A 20,623-nucleotide genomic window follows, 5' to 3' on the forward strand; every position below is an offset into this window, starting at 1 on the left:
TTATTAAGCAGTAGTTTGCGATATTGAATAATTACCTCACTTTGATGGATGTCAGTGTAACTAAACGGAATAGACTCACAAGTGTCGAAATTGATACGTGAGATAGCGTCCGCTTTTGTGCGTCGGAGAGGTCGAACGCGCGTATTAGGTACAATAGTGGCATCGCTATCTCCGGTTGAATAGTCTTCGTATTTCAACAAACTGATCGACCTCGCGCGAATCATGCGATATTCTCTTTTTCTGCGTCTTTTGTATGAAGACCCCGTATCAAAATAATACTTATCCATAAAAGGACTACGTAATTTATAATCCCAATAGTCGTCAAGCCTTTTCCGATTTAATGACGTTAAAGAATCTCTCCAGCTGTATGATCTGGAAGTACTACTAGAAAGCATTGGGATACCAGAATCAAACCGAAAAGTATAGTCTCGAGAATAATCGGCATTGAAAAGCATTGAAGTCGATTTGTCGGGCTTGCATGTGACCTCTAACATATTCCTAAGAAAGCGATCGGATTCATTTTCGCGTTTTCTGGACCATTCATTCTCTCTTATCTGTTCTTTTTTTCTCTGCCTACTTCTGAATCTCTCTTCTTCTTGCCTTTTTCGTAATCTTTGTTCTTCTTCCCATAAAAATCTAGCAGTCTCATCTCTCCTAATTCTCTTTTCCTCACTTCTTTTCTGGCGCCTTGCCTCGTCCGCTACAGATACATAGTCAGCCATTTCTTTAGCTTGCCTCACAGTTCTGTTCTTTTCCAAGCGCTCTATTTCTATTCTATGCAGCCTTTTATCATTATATCTCTCTTGATAATCGTTTTCCTCTCTCTGTTCTTTGCATTCACCACCTCTATTAATGCGCTCTTCTCTCATATATAACCGATTTTCATCACTTTGCGACTTTCGCTGTTTCCATTTCTCTTCTTCTCTCACTCTCTCCAGTTTTTCAAATTCCGGTTTGCTCTCTTCCTGTTGTTTTCGAAGCATTTTCTCACCTTTTTGTTTCTTTAAATCTTCGTCCATTTGCACACGCAAATTTTTATCTCTTCTTAATGCTAATTCCTGGATTCCCTTTTCGCTTACTTTTTCTTTTTGCTTTTCTTTTATTTGTTTTTGTTCTTGTTCTTCATTTATTTCTTTATATTCTGTTCTGCTTTCGTTTGTATCATCTTCTTTCTTTATGTCATTTATACATCTATATTGTGCCTGCTGTATTATTTCTTCTGTTTTAACAATTTCGTCTTTCTCTTTTTCTATTAATTCCTCTCTTATCTTTCCTAATTTTTCATCTTCCACTTTATCTTTTTCTTGGTTAACTATTTCCTTATCCTCTTGTACATTTTTCTTTGTCCTTGCTTGTTTATCTCCTTCAATTTTTATTTCCTCAGCCTTAGTTATCTCTTTCCGTTCTTCATCCTCTTTCCTCGATATTTTAACTTTATCTTCTTTCTTTCGTTCTTCTTGTTTTATCTCACTTTTTTCACTAAAATCCTCTTTCTTTTTTTCCAATTTTTCAGTCTTTTCACTTTTTGCTTTATCTTTTCCTTTTATTTTTTCTATTGTTTCTTTGTTTAACTCATTTTCTTGCTTCTTTACTTCTTCTACTCGTTCCTTTAGTCCTTGTTCTTTTATCTTCTCTTCCATATACTCTTCTTTTTTATTCAATTTCTCTTTTTCCTTTTCAAACTCTTCAGTCTTCTGATCTTTTGTTTTTTCGCTTTTTTCCTCTTTTATCTCTTCCATTGCCTCCTGTTTCTTTTGTTCTATCTTTTCCTTCGTCCTTCCTTCTTTTTGTTCTTTTTTTTTCAACAAATTAGCGTTTTCCTTTTTCTGAACATCTTTATTTTGACTTCGGGCAACATATTCTTTATTTTCAAGATTTTCCTGTTCTTTGTCTAATTTCTCATCTTCTTTGGAAATCTTGTGCTTTATATTTTTCTTTATTTCTTTAGCTTTTGCTTCCTTGTCAGACTTCTCTTTTTCTTTCTGTATCATTTCAACTTCTGTTTTTACAGGTTCCTGTTTCTTTTGTTGTGCTATATCAGTTTCTTTGTCTTTTTCTCGCTTTTCTTCTTCTTCCTCTTTAGTTGGATCTCTTTTCTTATATTGTTCCGTCGATTTTAATTTGTCAGTAGTTTTTATATCTTGCTGTTCTTCTCCCTTTTCTTTCGATTGCCCTTCTTTTTTTCCTATATCTTTAAGTCCTTTTACTTTTTTATTTTCTTCTTTTTCTTCGATGGTTCGGTCTGTTTCAGTTTTCTTACATTCATCTATTTCTTTCTTCTCTTGCACGATCTCTTGCTCTTTCTTTCGTTTGTTTTCTGCTTCCTTTCCTTCTACACCTTCCTCGTTTGTTTCTTCACTTTTTTCTTTCCTCATTTCTCCGACGTCGACAAGTTTTTTGGACTCCTCCATTCCATTTTTTATATTTTTAGTTGTACCTATGTTCTCTTGCTGATTTTTAATTTCCTTTATTTTTTCAGTTTCTTTATGCTTTTCAAAGCTATCAGTTTCTTCTATTTTCTTACATTCTTTTTCATCTTGCTTTATTTTTTCATCTTTCACACTTCTTTCACTTTGCTCTATTTCTTCCTTTACTCGTTCAATTTTTTCGCTTTCTTGCTTTTTATTTATTTCTTGCATTTCTTGAATTACGTCTTCTTTCTTTCGTTTCTCATTTTTATTTTTTATTTGATTAATCTCTTCTTCGTGTATTAATTTCATTGATTCTTCATAATCTTTTTCTTCGTCTCGTTCTATTTTTTCTTTCCTTTTTTCTGATATCTTTTTATTTTCTTCGTCTTTATCGTTTACTTTATCTTTCTCATTAATTATTGCTGAATCTTTTACCATTTTAGTTTCATCTATCTCTTCCTTCACAGTTTCGTTAGTTTTGTCGTCTTTTTCGACAACTGTCTCAATTTCAAATAGTTCTATTTCTTGCTTTACAGATTTCTTTTGAAGAGCTGCTTTGTATCTATTTATTATTAAAATCATTTCTTCCAAAGGCTGGTCACATATAATGTTCATCACAATTTGCAATTTACAAATTGGTTTCTCAAGAATCATTAATCCATCTAGTACCGTTTCTTCATGCCATAATGTTTTAGTTGCTTCTATTGACTCTTGTAATTCGTATAGGCACGGTATTAAATTTTTTGAAAGAACACTGAAGTTCGTATGTTGCGATTCCGCCAATGGTTTATCGGCTGATTGCTCTCGCATTACAGCTATAGATTTCTCGAGTTTCTGAAGAGCACTAATCATTGAATTGGCAGTATTTGGTTTTTCTTGTATCTGTATAATACATTGTTTGATATTCTGTAAAGATTTTGTCAATATTCCAAGTGCTTCGTATTCGATACAAATTTCAACGGCCGACATCTGTTGCTGCTTTAATTTATTTTCGATAGATTCGGTTGACTTGTCAATATCTGAAATACTATTTATTATTTTCGTCGATAATTCTGAAAGTTTTTTATTTCGTTGTACAGATACAATTGTTTCGAGCGCGTTCTGCACAAGTTTTAACGGCCTTTCCAAATTGTTTAAATTTACGCTTGGCGATTTCTTTATAGTCGCAAGAGAACATTTTAATTCAGTTAATGGTATATTGAGAATGGCGGATATTGCATCAATTTTCATCGTATCTGATTGTTTAGATACTGCATTGTCGATAATTTCTTCCTTGACAAATAAAATACATTTTTCAAAATTGGAAAGAGATTCGATCAAAGCATCGATACTCTCTTTCTCTTCATCACCCAAATTATATTTACTTGTTAGTAACGTCAAATTCTCTTGTACATTAGCAAGTGGTATTTCCATTGTTTTAAGAACTTGAATTTCGACAGAGTCATCTTCCATACGTAATATTGCTGATTTAATACTTTCCATTGGTTTTGCTAATTTTTCGATAATGGACCAGTCTGGTATTAAAGTTCTCGTTTGTTCTTCCACAATTATGGTTTCAGGTTCTATTATGTTACATTGTCGAATTTCAGCAATCGATCTCTCTATTTCGTGCAGAGGAGTCGCTAGACATTCCGTAATCCAATTATTGCTTGCATCTTCGGGCATCGATTCAACATCTAACACCGGCGACATTACTCGTGTTTCTAAAACAGATATAGCACGTTGGAGGTCGAACAGAGGTTCAGCCAATGCACCTAATATCACATCGTTCTTCGATCGATTCGTTGGTGTTTCAATCAACATCTGATCCTGTATTACTGCGATAGAGTGACGTAATTCTTCGAGTGGTTCTATCAAAGGACGAAGAATAAATTCATTTTTATCATCGATGGCGAATGAATGTTCATTAACACGTTCAATGGCCATTTGTTCTTGAATAATTATTGCAGCTGCATGCCTTAATTCTGATAAAGGCTGTATTATTGTTTTCATCAAAGAAATATTTTCTTTTTCTGATAAAGAACCTGTCGTATCGTATGGCGGGACTGCTTTTTGCTCTTCGACGATCAAGGCTAGGCATTCTCGTAATTCAGTTAATGGCTTTGCTAATGTTTTCAAGCTAGAGCTTTCATCGTCGGACATCGATACTGCGACTTCGACTGGAGATTCGATCGCGCCTTGATCGATCACTACTGGACGCGTAATTTTTGAAGACGATTCATCGATTACATCTGCCCACGTATTTAAAGACGAGACATCTTCGGAGATAGTGTCAGCCGCAGGCTCCATGATTATCTGCTGATGATTGCACATTGCCATGCGTTCCGTCAGATTATGAAGAGTTTCGGCAAAAATTTCCAACGCCGAAACATTTTGTTCTTGTACGAGTTCATTTAAAAACTCAGGTGCAGTTGCGGTCACTTGCTGAATAGATGCGATAGAAGCTCTTAAATCTATTAAAGGCTGCGCAATCGATTTCAATAAAGCGTCAGTTTCTGCTTCCGATGTAATATGATCTCCCGCTTCTAATATCACGTGCTCTTGTACAGTAGCAATAGATCTTTGTACTTCCTCGAGAATAGGTTGTAGAGCAAGCTTCTCTAGACTTACAGAAGACAATTCAGTTGTTAATGTGTGCCCATCATGTTCGACAATATGTTCCTTTTGCACCGTTGCGACGAAAGATTTTTCAAGTTGTTGTAAGGGACCAACAAGACTGCTTAAGACAGTGACTGGTTTCCTTATTTCCGTAACATTCAAAATCTCAGATTCTTGCATTTTAGTTTCTTCGATAATTAAAATCTGTTCCTGTAATATTCGCAAAGGTGTAATAATATTTTCTATAAGATGCGCACCTATTTTATTTGATTGTTTCAATTCTGTATTTGTCGTAAAAGCTTCGATAATTCTCGGTCTTTCAACGATTATGGAGCAACATTTCTTGAACTCCTCAATAGATTTGGCGAATGCTTGTAACGCGGACGCATTCTCGATTTCTACGATCTGTTGACCAGCGTTTTCTATTGCATTCAATTGTTGTAAAACTACCATCGATGTTCTTAAATTACCAAGTGATCTCGTGAAATCCTTCAATATTATCAAATCATCAGTATTCTTGTCCGCAAGTAAATTATCTTGGATGAACATAACTTGATCTTGAATCACTGCCACGGATTTATTCAAGTTGTCCAATGTCGACTTGATTGGCAATCGTTGCAAAGCTAGAACGGTTTCTTGATAAGATGCAGTTAAAAATGATTGCTGCAACTCTTGCAATGGTTGTATCATACATTCTAAAGTAACAGCTTTTATCGATTCCTTTGTCTCCAACGTTTGAGATACACGATCTTCGAGTTTTAATATTGCACTTTGCAATTCTTCAATCGGAATAGTCATCGTTTTTAACAGAGAAGTTTCACTAATTGCTTGTTTTGTTATATCTTGTTTAGCTATAACTACTAGTTGATTCGCTGTTTCTTCTACTGACTTTGCAAACGATAGTAAAGTTGATACTTCCTCAATTTCAGTAATTTTATCAATATGATCGACGACTTCTTCAACTGTTGTTAACGGTGTTTTCAAATTTTCTAGAGCTTTATTCAATGTTTTTAATACAGGAATATCTTCATTAAAAATTGTTTGCTTCTGAACTACAATGATCGAATTTCTCAGTTCTTTTAACACAGGCTTTAAATTCGCACTTGCCAACAAACTTTGATTTTTGCTAAGTTCTTTCACAACTCCCTCCTGCGCGATTGTAATTTGTTGCGTACCTATAACTAATAATTGTTCTAATTTTTCCAAAGAGTCTATCACTGCACCCAACTGAGCAATCTCTCTTTTCTGTTCTGGCGGTTCTAATAATTCGGCTTCATAACTATTAAGGTTTTCAATTTGAGAGAGTGTTTCTCGCAAAATGTGAATTGGATCAATAATTTTATGTAAAATTTCTGGATTTAGCTCTTGATCTTTTTGTTTAATTATTTGCAACGGTGGTACAGATTTTATTTTTACTTGATTAATAATAGACGTAAATCTTTCTCCAAGTTGCACCACTGATTTAGTAAGATTTTGCAGGATCGTGATCTGTTCGACATTCGATAATTCTGCTCCTTGCTGGATAAACTGACTAATTGTTGGGTCAGATTGAATACAAGTAATTGACATCCTCAAGTCTTCTAATGGTTCCACGATCGATTGTACTAAAAACATTTTAGACGTTTTACTCGAACTGGCTTCAGCCACAGTATTAAGCTGAACTTGTTCTTGAACTGTAACAATTGATTTTTGTAGTTCTTCCAAAACGCTTACGACAGATAATTTCAGTAACGTCACTGTATTTTGTTTAATATCTTCAGTAACTTTCGACGATAATGCAATTTGTAAATTTAATAACGGTTCCACCAAAGCCGAGAATGCGACCGTTTTCTTATCGGAAGATTCTAAAACTTCCATTTCTCCGATTTCGTCAAATGACTTACACAATGCTTGAAGAGAAGAGATAATTGTTTGCAAAGTTTCAACTTTTATTTGTTCTTCCTGAATCATACTGTTTTCAGATATTTGAGTAATTTCACTAATTTCTACCTTTTGTTGATCAATTGTTGTTAAGTTTTCTTCAACTTTTTCTAAAGGTTCTACTACTGATTTTATCTCTCCTATGTTTTCAGTAAGTGATTCTTCGATTTGACTAGATTCTAATGAAAATATTAATGTTTGTTGTAGGGTCTCTACTGTATCTTGTTTCATTGAACCATCTACTTCTTTAACAAGTGTTTCATTTAATTCTACTTCTACGGATTTTAAATTATCGATGCTTTTCGTCTCGATCACGTCCGTGGAAGGCGAACTAGATTCCAATAGCGAAGTTCTATCACATTTTACTCGTTCCTGAGACTCCATAATGGCTTCTATAAGCTCCTCGAGGGGTCGCGCAGTTGTTTCTTCAATGTCCTTCGTTTCTTCCTTTACTTTCGTTTCTCCCTTTATTTCCGTTTCTCTTTCGTCAGTAATACTATCATATTTTGATATTTGCACTTCATTTAGAGATTTAATGGTATCATTAATACATGCTATTAAGGCTTTTGCGATTGCAGATAATGATTCTCCGTTCTTGTCAATATATCTGTCTTCACAGATTGTCTGACATATAGATGCCAATACATTTTCAAGAGCATCTAAAGGTTTGGATATAAATAGTAAAGAAGCCATGATATTTATCTTTAATTCTGGTTTTATTCCTTCATGGGTCAAGGAAATGACCGCGTTGACAGCCCGTTCAAAATCAGCAAGAATATCTTTCATACGAGAAAATTGGCTATCTAATAGTAAAATGGGCGAGGAAGTTATTACCGTCTTAATAGAAGTATTTGTAGCTTGCAGATCATTAAGAATTTGTATTAATGCTGTTAATTCTTGTATTTTCCGCTTGTTTTCCTCAGATTTTGAAATCAGAGATTCTTGTTTAGCAGATTTCATAAAATTAATCAACTCTTTTAACGGCTGTGTCAAGTTACTTATTGCAGAATTAAACTTTGATATCTCAGTTGTCAAATGTTTGTGTCTCTCAGTTTCCTTCTGATTTTCTTTGTATTTTCTCATATCTGCCAGATCATCCTTCGTTTGATCAACGGGGATTATTGCTTCAAGATTTTCTAAAACTGGCGTTTGTGACGTTGTAGGTGTACCTTCAATTTCAGATTGAGCAACTTCTTGAACTGTTGCTTTAGACGACGGTATTTCTGTGACCATCATTACGCTCTCAATTTCTTCTTGTGATACCTCTATAATTTCATCAATAACACTCTCTACTTTCGTGATAATCATGCTCGCTTTTTGTTCTACATCAACTGTCTGCTTTATGACAGTTATAGAATCTTTCACGTGATCTAAAACATCTATAACGGCAGAAAAAGTCTCTACGATCGGTGCCCCTTCAGAAGCGCCTTCTTGGACAAGTCCTGTTTTGTAAACCGATAGAGAAGAACTTAGTTCTGAGATAGAGTCGGCTAGCTCTTGAAGCTGAACTATTAAATTATGCGAAATTGTTGACGGTATTTTTTGCGTATTTTCTTTCAGAATTTTTAATGCCGACAGAAGTTGATTAGTCGGATAAAGAAAGCCTTCTACGATTGCCTCTTCGTCAATTAATTCACTACCGATTTGATTAAATTGCGTTTGCGCGAAAGAGATTTGTTTCTGTAATGCTTCCAAACATTTGGACACTATTCCATATGTATCTTTGTCAGCGTGTTCTTCTACAGCTATTATAGCGTTGGCTAAGCGATTCAATGTGCCAGTAAGTCGATGCTGAAGAGAAATATTGGCACTACTAGATCGGCGCGAATAATCGGTCTTACCAATTTGTTTTTGTACCTGTAGAATTGCGGAATTGAGCAACGTCAAAGATTCATTAAATAAGAAGGCTTCTTCCATATTCGCGATCACTTCGACAATATGACAAACTTGTTTTCGCAAACCGTCGACCGCTCGCAAAATAACACTTCTCCTCTCGTCTAATAAAGAAGCTTCAGGAACTAAACTTCTTCGGCTGCTCTGTACCATTGAAAGACAACTATGAAATTCTAATAGGGGTTCGAGAAGATTTCGTAACTCGAGAATCAATGGTTCTCGTCGATCTAACATATTTACTTCTTGAATAGTAATCTTGATACCTTCTAAAAGAGCAGCGATTGGTTTTCCTAAAATATTCGCGACGTCAGTTTCGAGAGTTTCTTCCGCAGCTTTCTCTAGATCGCTCATGCGTTCTAAAATACTTTCCAGAGGTTTTGAGATGTCCCAGAGGTATTCCAAAATTTTTCGTCTCAATGATATTTCTTGAATTACAATTGGAATTTCCATTTTGATTTCTTTTAACGCGCATAGAAGAAACTCAAATTCCTTTTTTACATTTTCATCTGTATCGGCGAAATCGATTATCTGTTTTATCACGTTATTTTCTATTATACTTAACAATGGAGTTAATCGATTCAGTATCATAAGTTCTGAAACGTCGTGCTCATGCGATTTGGAAAGAAGATTTCGCATGTTTGTCAGCGGCTGCATTAAGTTAGTCAGTACTGAAGATGTCTGATTAAGCTTTTCTTCAAATAAACCAGTTTCTTCACCGTAGACGGTCATTACGCGTATTGTGGAAATGGTCCTTCTTAACTCTTCCATGGAATTAGCTAATTGCGATTGAGGAATTGTAGCAGTTTGTGTTGTTGATTCTTCGAAATCTTCTAGTATATTAGTTATCTCCAATTGAAGGTTCTCCAAAGTTTCGGACAAAATAATGATTAATTTACTTGCATCTTCCTCTCTTTCCTGCTTTTCGTTCTTTATGGTTTGTAGAACAATATCATGGGTTATGTTTTTAGAATTATTTTCTGTTATAGTTTGCTCAGTAAGCAATGCGATAGATCCGGCTTCAAATGGCGTTGAAGTAACTTCCATAAGAGTACCTGGAATTGTTTCTCGGGAAGCTGTATTAGTTCCTTCTTCTTCTTTTTCTTCTTCCGTTTCTACGTTAAATATTTTAGCATTTTGTTCCAATTCTTGTTGGTAAAGAGTATCTTTGATTGAAACCGATATTTGACTTTTAATTTGTTCGATGATATCTATTATCGGCCGTAGAGATTTTTCTTCCGCATGTTCACGTAGAACATCCATGATAGTTTGCAGAAGGTATTTCATAGGATGATCCAAATTTTCTAAAATTAAAAGATCTTCCGGTTCGTGATATGTAGAAATAGCGTTTTTAAGCCTTACTAGTGGTTCTCGAAGATCAATCAGTGCGTTTATCAAACTTTCATCACTTGGTGATTCAGAATATGACGTTTGAATGGCAATCTGACTTACATCTCTCTTCAATTCCTCGATTGTTGAGCTCAGTGCAGATTCTGTTTCGTCTTTATAATGCTTCGCACTGCCTTCGGATGTAGCGGATAACCAATTTTTAATAGGATCCAAAGAATGGCATATTTTACTAGCCAAATTGGATTTTGAATTACTTCTCTCTTCTGTATTTTCTCTCTGAGATTGCGTAATACTTTCTTCCTGATATTTTTTCTTTGATATTTCTTTCGCTATAAGAGCTGCATCCTTTTCTATATCTTCCAACAATTCCAATATAGGTACTATTGATTCGATCGAAGAGTCGCTTTCAATTACATTGTGAACTATCTCTTTCAATATACTAATAGGATTCATCAAATCATTAAGAATTTGCTCTTCTCGTGGTTCGTGCTTTTCCGTTAATAAATCTCTTTGTAGATTTAACAATAATTCATTTAGTTTGCTAATTTCTTGAGTTATCTCATCATCGATTGGATTTTTCAAATTAGCGATTGTAACAGCCGAAGACCCGATTGATTGACGTAATGCCTCAATACTTGTAATTAAATGATATGAGGCTATGTGCTTTTCTTGCTTTTCTAAAACTGATGATAGAGCAAAATGCACATTGCTTAAACTTTGGTCAATATTTAAATTCCTCAACATGTGTTTTTGAATCGCTTCGGTTTCTGATAATTGTTCCACTAATTTTGACATTTGTTCATCGGTATCTTCCAATATTTTGAGAGTCGCTTCTACCCGGGAAATTACGTCGTAATTTTCAGAATTTTTTAATATAATTGCAACGACACTTTTTAATTTTAAAATGGCAACATTTATTTCTTTTATCATTGAAAGTTCGCGAAAAGTACATCTCTGCAGTGACGTTAAAATTGACTGAAGATCCAATAAAGGCTCCCTAAATTCCATCAAGCTGTTTAATGTCTCATTCTCTTTCAACGTCATCGCAGTATGTGCTGTGTGAGATACGCACTCTCTCAATTCTATTAAACATGCAACAAGACTTGACGGTGTTAAAACTTGTTGTGACTCACTTGCCGCGGTGGATCCATTTACCGTAAGTTTCAGTCGTTCGATATAATTTAAAATCCCATTAAACATCGATTGAATATCGATTAATGGATCTACAATTGCCTCAGCTATATTTTGAAACTTGCAGGAGAAACCGGAGATTGACTTTATCGAAGATAATTCTTTGGTTCTGCTAGAAATGTTACAAATAGGATCGCTGAAATTTTTCAAAATTACGAGCGTTGGTTGCAAAGATAGTACGTTGAGATTTTCAATAACACGTGACAATTGAACGATGAATGGTTCGAGAATATTGTAAATTATTTCTACATGTTCCGTTGATGTAATTTCATTAATTTCCTTTAATAATGAACGCAGAGGTATTTCCAGATTGGTCAAAGTTTCAATGTCTGCGTCTGTTCTTCCTGAAATCTCCAATAATTGACGTATATCGTCAATCCGCTCATAAATACTTGAAAATTGCGGTGCACTTGCGGTATCGAGCACTTTTTCATTAAAAATCTCCAAAGCCCTGCGTAGAGTTGTTCTTGATTCTGAAAGAATATCTTTTGCCGATTCTTGAATCTCTTCCGAAACATGGCTGTAAACTTCTTTCGCACTTTTTAAATTATCTGACAATTTTTCTTCGGTAATTAATTCCTTTACCGCTTCAGTTCCGTTTCTGTTATCTTCCGTTTCTATTTTCTCAACTGATTCTATAAGTTGACGTTTTATCTTCGCATCAACTTTATCTTCCGATCCGCTTCGTCTTCTTCGCTCGTAGTCGTTAGGGCTGGAATATTCTTCGAAACTATTTTTGTCCTTCTGTTGCTTCTTTTTACGTTGCTTTTTTTTAGGAGCATCGATCATTGAATCGAAAGAGGAATCACCACCGATTCCATCGTCCAGACTGGAACCGGTTGATCTTCCTGCGCTTAAACTGCGTTTTCTACTATCTGCCGTTTCGTGTTCCGATGTCATGTGTTTCTGGACAAGACTCTCTGTAATGGAGAGATGGGCAGAAGATAAAGCGTCCGCAAAAGTGTCGCTGTCATCCTGTTTCAAAGATGAAAGCGGGGACAATGGTGGATCGTCTTTCTGTGCGCTATGGAAACTCTCAGATTCTATTCGTTGGCTTTTTTCGCTTTTTGATGCTGATAGACTCAGTGATTTTTTTCGAGGTGGCCTATTAGGAACTGTTTCGTCCTCGTTCGCATTGTGTCGAGCTGATCTTTTCAAGGAACCTCGGGAATCGCGTTCAGGTGACGAAAGAACATGCGTAACATCATCCATAATGGAGACATCTTCGAAATCAGCTTCTGTCCGTAAATCATCACCGTCTTCCGCGCTAACAAAATAATCAGGAGATACATCGATCACTACAGCTTCCATTAATAAATTACCGGTCGTAGACGTTTCTTTGACAAATCTCATTGGTGGTAGCTCAATCACATTGTGTTCTATACAAAAACGCAATCTTTTAATATATAATTATTCTTAATATGTGTACTATTACATTTTACCTATTGTGAATCAACAAAAATTAAGTTAAATCTTTTACCTGTTACATGCTCAGACAGCTGATCGGCGTACATCTCAACAATCTGTAGTGCCTCTTCCTCAGTTAGATCAGGCGTTTCGTATAAGCTCACTGATACTTCTTTGCCGTCAAAGCTAAAGGACACCTCGCCCCGTTCGTCCAAAGTAACAGAATGATCCGTTTGCGGTGTGTCATACAGTTGAGACGTTCGTTCCTCATGTATCGTTGACAACGATAAATTTCTCGCTAGTTCGTGACCATTTGACGACTGAATTTCTTTTGCATCTTTTCTGTCTGTGAGATAAAATCAAGTTATAAAGCTCGCTTGGGATACTATAGCAATATAAAATGCGAAAGTAACGGAATCGCTAAAAAGTTTTTATACTTTTCATACAAACAAATTATTATCCCTATAAAAATCATACAATTTAAAATTGCTATGTGTAATGCGCAAAGGGATTACCTTCGAATCCTAATAAAGACGCGGAACTACTGACTGTTCCCATGCAATTGGTAGCTTCGCAGGTATATATTCCTAAGCAGCAAGTGCCATCCTGTCCGGAAATGATTCGATGTATATCACCGGGCTTGAGTTCAACGTTGTCTTTATACCATTTTAAAACTGGCTGTGGAACACCGATAACCTTGCACTCTAAATTTACAGCGCCTTCTTCCGATAGAATTGCGCGTAAGCTTTCGAGAAATTTCGGTTTTTTGTAATGCTTGGGAATGATTAGCTTTAAGAAGCAGGAAGTGACACTGTGGCCGAAATCATTTGCTGCTACGCATTTCCATTCGGCCTAAAGAAATGCAGAAAAAACGCTCATAAATGTCTTATATCACAATAAATATGATTATATATTTCATGAATATTCACTTGATCAACAAATTCGAGCTTTTGCACTTCAAAATGGCATGTGCCGAGATTTTCTTTTGCTACGTGATATTTGTCAGATTCATCCATGAACGCATCATCTCTATACCAAGAAAGAGTCGGTTCTGGTGCTAGGCTTACTAAAAAAAAGGAAAAAAAAAGAAATACGTTTATTAGTGTAATGTAAAACCGTGTGAAATAGAATAACAGTCATTTAACAACTTGTTTATTGGAAAGAATAAGGAAAATATGACTACCTTGTACTGTAAAGCGAAAATCTTCGTTTATCCTTGCCTCACAACTTCTGAGACTTTTTATAAACTTTGGTGGTTGATTAGTGCTCAAAAGCTGGAAACGTTCTTCTTCGTTTAATTGATTTTGTATGTCTTCGATGGTTAATTCAGCTGTACTTTTGGCTTCGCCCATGCAATTTCTCGCGATACAGCAATAAGAACCTGAATATTTTCGAATAAATCTATGCTCTAATGGAGACTAGAGAAAAAGAAAAGGATGTGTAATAAATTTAGCGAATGCTTACCTAATGAATTAGTCCCGGTTAACTGATAGACGTCCCCTGGTTTAAGTTCTTGACCGTCTTTAAACCATCTCAGTAATGGCGTTGGAAAACCTACAACTTTGCATTCGAACGAGACAAGACCTTCTTCCGTCAAGACTGCTTTCAGATTTTCCATAAAGCGCGGTTTTCTGTAGTTCCTTGGAACTTGTAGAAAATAAAATAAAATATTGTTAAAAAACGATTGTATAAATTAGCTCTGTCTATTACTGTAATACGTACTAGACATTGCTACATAACAGCTCGTAAATTGCTTCATATTGTCTTCGCTGGTAGCAACGCACTTCCATTCACCCTCGTCCATGGCTTCTACTTGTTTTACTTCGATTGAATATCCTCCAATGCCATCTTCCATTACATGATACTTTTCGTTGGGCTCAACGCGGCCTTCTTTGTTGTACCAGGCGATCGCTTTCGGCCAGGGTGGTACTTGAACTATTATTATTGATGTTCCATATACGTATAATATACATCATATAAGCACAAAGTAATTATCAGTAAAAAAAAATAGAGAGAATGATTATTAATTAATTTACCGCGACAAGACAATACGATAGTGTCTCCGATCCGACAACATTTGTCTTGAAGTATTTGCTTAAATATCGGAAGTGGTCCAGATGGTGCCAAAGCATCTGCCGGTTTCAATGAACCTTCTCGACTTCCTCTTCCAACTACGTGAACCTGAGATAAAAGAACGACGTGTCTACGTTCCGTTCAATAAAATTGATGTTGAAAAATATTGGAGGAGGATTGTTACAATTGTTATTGCGCAATCGTAATAGCGAGCGCATTTACTTTTGAGGAGGAATAGGCCGTTCCCATGCAATTGACTGCCTCGCAGGTGTAAACACCGAGAGATGTTGGATCATCGGGATTAGCAGTCAAAGCAAAAACATCGCCAGCTTTGATTTCCTTGTTGTCCTTAAACCATCTCAATACCGGCGTAGGCACACCAATTACTTTGCATTCCAACGACACGGTGCCTGTTTCAGTGAGCAGCGCGCGAAGTTCTTCAACAAATTCTGGCTTTTTGTAAGCCTTGGGAACTAAAGATTGATCAAATTTGCAATTAATTTTAACCGAGCTAAGTTAAAAACGTTGAATAAATGCAGGAGAAAATTATTGATTACCGATGACGGTGAGAGTGGATGTACACGAGGATCTTCCACTATGATTCTCCGCCATGCAGGTCCAGCATCCTTGATCCTCGACTGTAACGGGGGCGACATCAACACAATGAAAATTTCCTTCGTGAACGAGAGAGAACCTAGGTCCATCGTGAATAGGCAAGTCATCTTTATACCAAATTATCTGAAAGTAAATTTAATTTAACTGTCATAAGAATTAAATTCTGTTGTTACTACTTTATTGTAATATTGTATATTGTATATATCACAAATACGATTTGCTGTAATACGCAATATGCTATAATATAATATATTAGGCTACTTTGTGCATGGCGGAAGAGAGGCATGCGAAGAAATTTCGGAATATATATCCCTTGGCATAGTATGCGGGCATGCGTAATAATAGTATTAATACGACGCACAAGAACGCGTAACCAGCTTCCTTTACTCTTCATCGTCTTTCGTCTTTCGTCGCGAGTTCAGGTCATGGACCTCCCGGTGCTCATCTTAGTTCGCCTTTCCCGTTTTGCCCGGTACTAGGATAGAAGGAAGAGAAATGCCTGACAATAAGTCACTGCTGGTACCATCAGTTTCACCTTCCGGGTTGATCGTAATAGTTGATATGTACTATACATTATCCGTCTATATGTTAAGCCCGGACGTCTCTTACGTCATGTTATGGACATATGGGTATGTTGCCAAATAAAATTTTCTTCTCTTGTTAATATATACAAACTATCGAATTAAATTAATATTCTAATACACGTGCAAACAAATTGCCCTCTGTTAGTATTTCTTGTTAACATTATTGTTATATATATATATTAAATCGTACCTTCAAAGTGGTTGAACTTTGAATTTCTACGAGAAATCTGGTTCGAGTGCCAACCTTCACCGCAAGATCGCTCAACCTTCTCAAGAAGACAGGAGGATCACCCTCTTCGTAACTTGGTTCGCTGATGCTTAAATGAATTTTCTTTAAAGCTCCTTTATCGTTTTCTTGTCCGAGTCTCGTTGCTACGAGAGAATAGTAGCCCGTATCATTTTTACGCGATTGCTTCAAAGCCAGTTGAACGATATTGCCTCGCATCGACAATTGATAACGATCCGATGAAATTGGTAATCCGTCTCGTATTCTGCAAATTTGGTAAAAATAATATTGATCTATTTTATAAAGGAAAACAGAAAACGTAGCACAAATTTATCAAGTACGAAGATCTTGTAATGCGGCAATGTAGGTATAATGTAGATGTCAATGAATTGAAATGCAGAAAGTAAAACTGTTTAAACAATACAAAGCACATCCGCGTTTATTAGTTTAATCTATCAAATTTACCTACTTGTACTTTCTTTCGGGACTATGGATTTAATGAGATCGACTGTTACTTTCGTCGAATTTATTTAACATTTATTTATTATATTGTTTATTACCGGTTTTACTCATTTTCAATTTTATACATGACTCGGATTGTTTCCAAATTAATTCAGATCAAGTTTTAGATGAATTTACGCACTTAATGAGTAATTGATTTAATTCTACCTATGCAGAAGTAAATTATACTAAATATGTATACGAAGAGCAATTTTTTTTACTAAACATTTCCTTCACCTGCGTAATTGGTCATTTATGTGTGTTAAGATTTATTTGTCACAAGTGTGTGACAAATTAAATTTTAGATTAAATTTAAATAAAAAGGGAAAATTGTTTTGGTTTTTATTTGTCAATTAAGAATGTCTATTATTTTTCCGCGTTTTCCATGTGCGCGTGTTTTCACATCTATGTCTACGTAAAAATATATTGTACATTGGTCCGGCATATTTTGGTCAACAGAATGATCTAGAGTCTTGGCATTGCTCTACTGCCCTATTTTTGTCACCTTTTTCGCAGTGTGACGAGCTCACACAGAACCGAGAAAAAAAGTCGTTTACGTCTAACAAGTAGACAAGACACGCGATTTTTTACTTTTTTCATATAAACAAATCATCATCCGCGTTGTTTAAAGAATAGTATGAACGTAGAACGTCCCTAAAAATATCACACATCAATGTATCAAACATGCAATTTGATGCAACTGTGTGCATCTGACGTGAGAATCTGACGTGACACAACGTCGTCCTTCAGTATAACTTAATTTCTTTTGTTCACTTTACATATTATTAAACACGTAATTTTGCACATAATATTTATATATTCAATAATATTATGTTTGCTATTATAATTTAATTTACTACTCAATTACCAATATATATAACTGATATTATATACCTACAAGATGCTTAAGAATACGAATGATATTATATAGCTTCAAGAAAGTATAATTGTTTGTAGAAATATTAATATTAAATTAAGAACTTTTTTTATATTCTCCTACCGGTATTCCGATCCATCGGAGGAGGATCCAGTAATAACATTCTTTTTACCGTTAGTGCATTTACAGCAATCACTTCCCATGATGAATCAAAATGAAGAAAGCACGTTCTTGTTTTATATATATATCAGAATGCACCGTCGATGAGGTAACTGCCATAAATTGCCCACAATCTTTTACAAACACACAACATTTCGGATTGATATGAGATCTATCTTTAGAGATTCTTCAATATCATTTTATCTCTGTACTTTTCACATATATCTAGAAATGTGCGAATTTTGCGAATATCAACAATGATTTGTCATATATTTTAGTTTCCGAGGTATTGATCTACCGCGTATAATCTTCGTTCATGACACTGATGCGAGCACCGCGTGAGCGATAAAATTAGCGGGATACACATTGGTCGATCGAATTCTGACAGCGCGCGATGGCGCTCTGCAAATTCGTTTCATTGAGGCATCGGTATATGTCTCGAATCTATCGAGGATTTCACAGTGCATTGATTTAGATTTAATTTTATATCATTAAATTGTGTTAATAGTTGCGATAATAGTGATAACTTGTCTTTCGATAATGCCTAATTTTTTTATCTCTCCTCGTTCTTTCATGTCATTATCTTTATTTTAAAGTTTACAATCGTGGATTTTTGAGCCTCTTAAAAGATTTTCCACCCAAAGATAAAATCTGCGACCGGGAAGTGAATTCTTTTATATTTTTAGTTAATAATTTAACTCAATTATTTGTATTTAAGAAATCGTTTATAAGAAATGCACAGCAAGGAAAAAATAATTGACCGAGCTCCAAATTACAGTTTCAACAATTACCATGCAGTTTCAAGTTTAATTGAGTCCACAACCACCTTTTTAACATCGATAAGGTAAGAGACGCGTACCAATGCACTCAAATCGAATAATTTAAAACCCTTTCTTAGGGATTCGTCGGTCGTCGCGACGCTCTCTCAGCGTCAGACTGATAGTGAAACGCCAACGTCAAACTGTCCCCTCCCAATTTTCCACCTCCATCAACGAGTTCGTTGAGATAGTTTCGAGGAACTCTAAGCAATAGGCATCTCATGCTATCTCTTGCTTGCTAAAAGCTAGTAAGAGCCAACCGAGGCATATAGCTAGACCGGGCGGGAGCCTCTTTCATCTTTTCGTGAAAATTTCAAGCGCGCGGTGCGGCGCGGCGGTCGAAATTAGCTTACGTAGAGTAATATGTTCGTTGCACGAAGACGGATATAGAAAGTGGCAGAGAAATCAAAATTTTCATAATTTACTCGTATTATTATCGTGATATTGTGTCTGCGTCGTTATTACGATAAAAATACTCTGATCCAAGGAATATGCGAAATACATGATTTCATATTACAATTAAATTCGATTAACACTAGCATGCACCCCTGATGCGTATGTTAAATCATTGCATGCATAAATGCATCAGGGGTAATATGAACAGCAATCTGCATTTCTTTTATTTCCTTGACACGACTTGATTTTCTTACGACATTGCATATATAATATGTATATGTACCTACATGAATCAGAATATTATAATAATAATAATCGTTATTATAATATTTAGTTTTCTCGACCTTATTCAAGATATAAAACTTAAGTGAAGTCACACGGTGCGTTTTAAATATATTTTGAAATTATAAATCGGATCGTTCTGTCTTTTTAAATCAAGAACTACTTATCATTACCTCTAGTCTTTAATGATCAATATCGCGCGTGTAAACTATTACAGTAGCGTATTGCCCATTTTCTTAGGTTTCTTTTATTGATGTTTAAATTAAATGTTGAAAGTACGAACATATTGCTCACATTTATTGGCAAAGTGATGATCCATGCAGAAATATTGAGTGAGGCTACCTGCGGCAAGTAATTCGGTTCTCTGAAATTAAGTGCGCGACAGCTCAAAATAACTCGCGTTTGATCCTTGGCACGTCCCAAGGTTCTACATAAAATTAAGGCCAATGTATGAGAATGAACGATAACGCGTGAACTGAGTATATTGTTTCCAGATTAAAATATTGTAGTACAACAGAAACACATGCAAAGCTGTTAACATTTTATTCTGTAAAATATCGTTTATTATACTTACAGTTCAAACCGCAAGTCATCATAATTTTCGAATAAAGCCAATTTCAGTTCGATAATGATATCTTCGCCTACATATCCTTGAACTGACACTATCTGATCTTCTTCGATCCATTCTGGTGGCCCTTTATTTTTCAGCGTATAATCTGCGTGTATATTTATATTGCACAGTATTAATTAATTATACTATTGCGTTTTAAGATATATAAAAAATTTCTTATTAACTTTAATGTCAGTCTCTTATCGAACAAACATTTTTTTATCGATACACACTATGACGGGAGGAAACTTTCTGTCGAAAAGCTACCTGCTATTTCGAGACTCACGTGTTTTGCAAAATGGCTACAGGAATGACGGTAATACGTACACGCAAAATAATAGCACAAATGTTGATGATTATATAGCAAAAATGTGATAAACCAAAGCCATTTAAGAACATAAACCGTAAAGCGGATTTATCTAAATTACAAAGATCCTTATTTTCTTTCGAAAAATTGCTTTTTCTTGCAAATTTTGCGACGTCAAGTGCTCTCCGTATTTCGATTAGACTCACCGACGCACACTCAGATTGCACCATTAATATAAATAAAAATTTTTATGTTTAATCAGTAAAAATTTTGGCAAACAACTCCGTCGATTTTAATATTGAATCGATTTGTGAAGATGTCATTTATTAAGCATGTTTTATAAAACTAAATATTTTTTAGAACATTCCTTCAATCACATGTTTTACATCAGTCGTAAAATATCACGAC

The 20,623-nt window shown here is 35.3% G+C and overlaps 1 protein-coding gene across 3 annotated transcripts in view; it reads right to left on the reverse strand.

Moving 5' to 3' along the window:
* The window catches only part of LOC139820498 (uncharacterized), a 38,631-nt gene that overhangs the window by 16,891 nt on the left and 1,117 nt on the right, over nt 1–20,623 (reverse strand). For 2 of the 3 annotated variants that reach the window (XM_071790825.1, XM_071790827.1), the window contains exons 2-13: nt 19,873–20,014; nt 16,230–16,530; nt 15,398–15,578; nt 15,063–15,313; nt 14,804–14,948; nt 14,490–14,702; nt 14,232–14,414; nt 13,951–14,148; nt 13,697–13,833; nt 13,283–13,619; nt 12,841–13,113; nt 36–12,739 (exon numbers count right to left, since the gene is read on the reverse strand). In XM_071790825.1, coding sequence (XP_071646926.1) covers nt 36–12,739; nt 12,841–13,113; nt 13,283–13,619; nt 13,697–13,833; nt 13,951–14,148; nt 14,232–14,414; nt 14,490–14,702; nt 14,804–14,948; nt 15,063–15,313; nt 15,398–15,578; nt 16,230–16,530; nt 19,873–20,014 — 15,065 coding nt within the window. Of the gene's footprint in view, nt 1–35; nt 12,740–12,840; nt 13,114–13,282; nt 13,620–13,696; nt 13,834–13,950; nt 14,149–14,231; nt 14,415–14,489; nt 14,703–14,803; nt 14,949–15,062; nt 15,314–15,397; nt 15,579–16,229; nt 16,531–17,766; nt 18,190–19,872; nt 20,015–20,623 lie in introns of those variants that run through there. The other variant, XM_071790826.1, reaches the window with a different exon arrangement.

This window comes from Temnothorax longispinosus, chromosome 10 (assembly GCF_030848805.1).
Source record: "Temnothorax longispinosus isolate EJ_2023e chromosome 10, Tlon_JGU_v1, whole genome shotgun sequence".
NCBI classification, from domain to species: domain Eukaryota; kingdom Metazoa; phylum Arthropoda; class Insecta; order Hymenoptera; family Formicidae; genus Temnothorax; species Temnothorax longispinosus.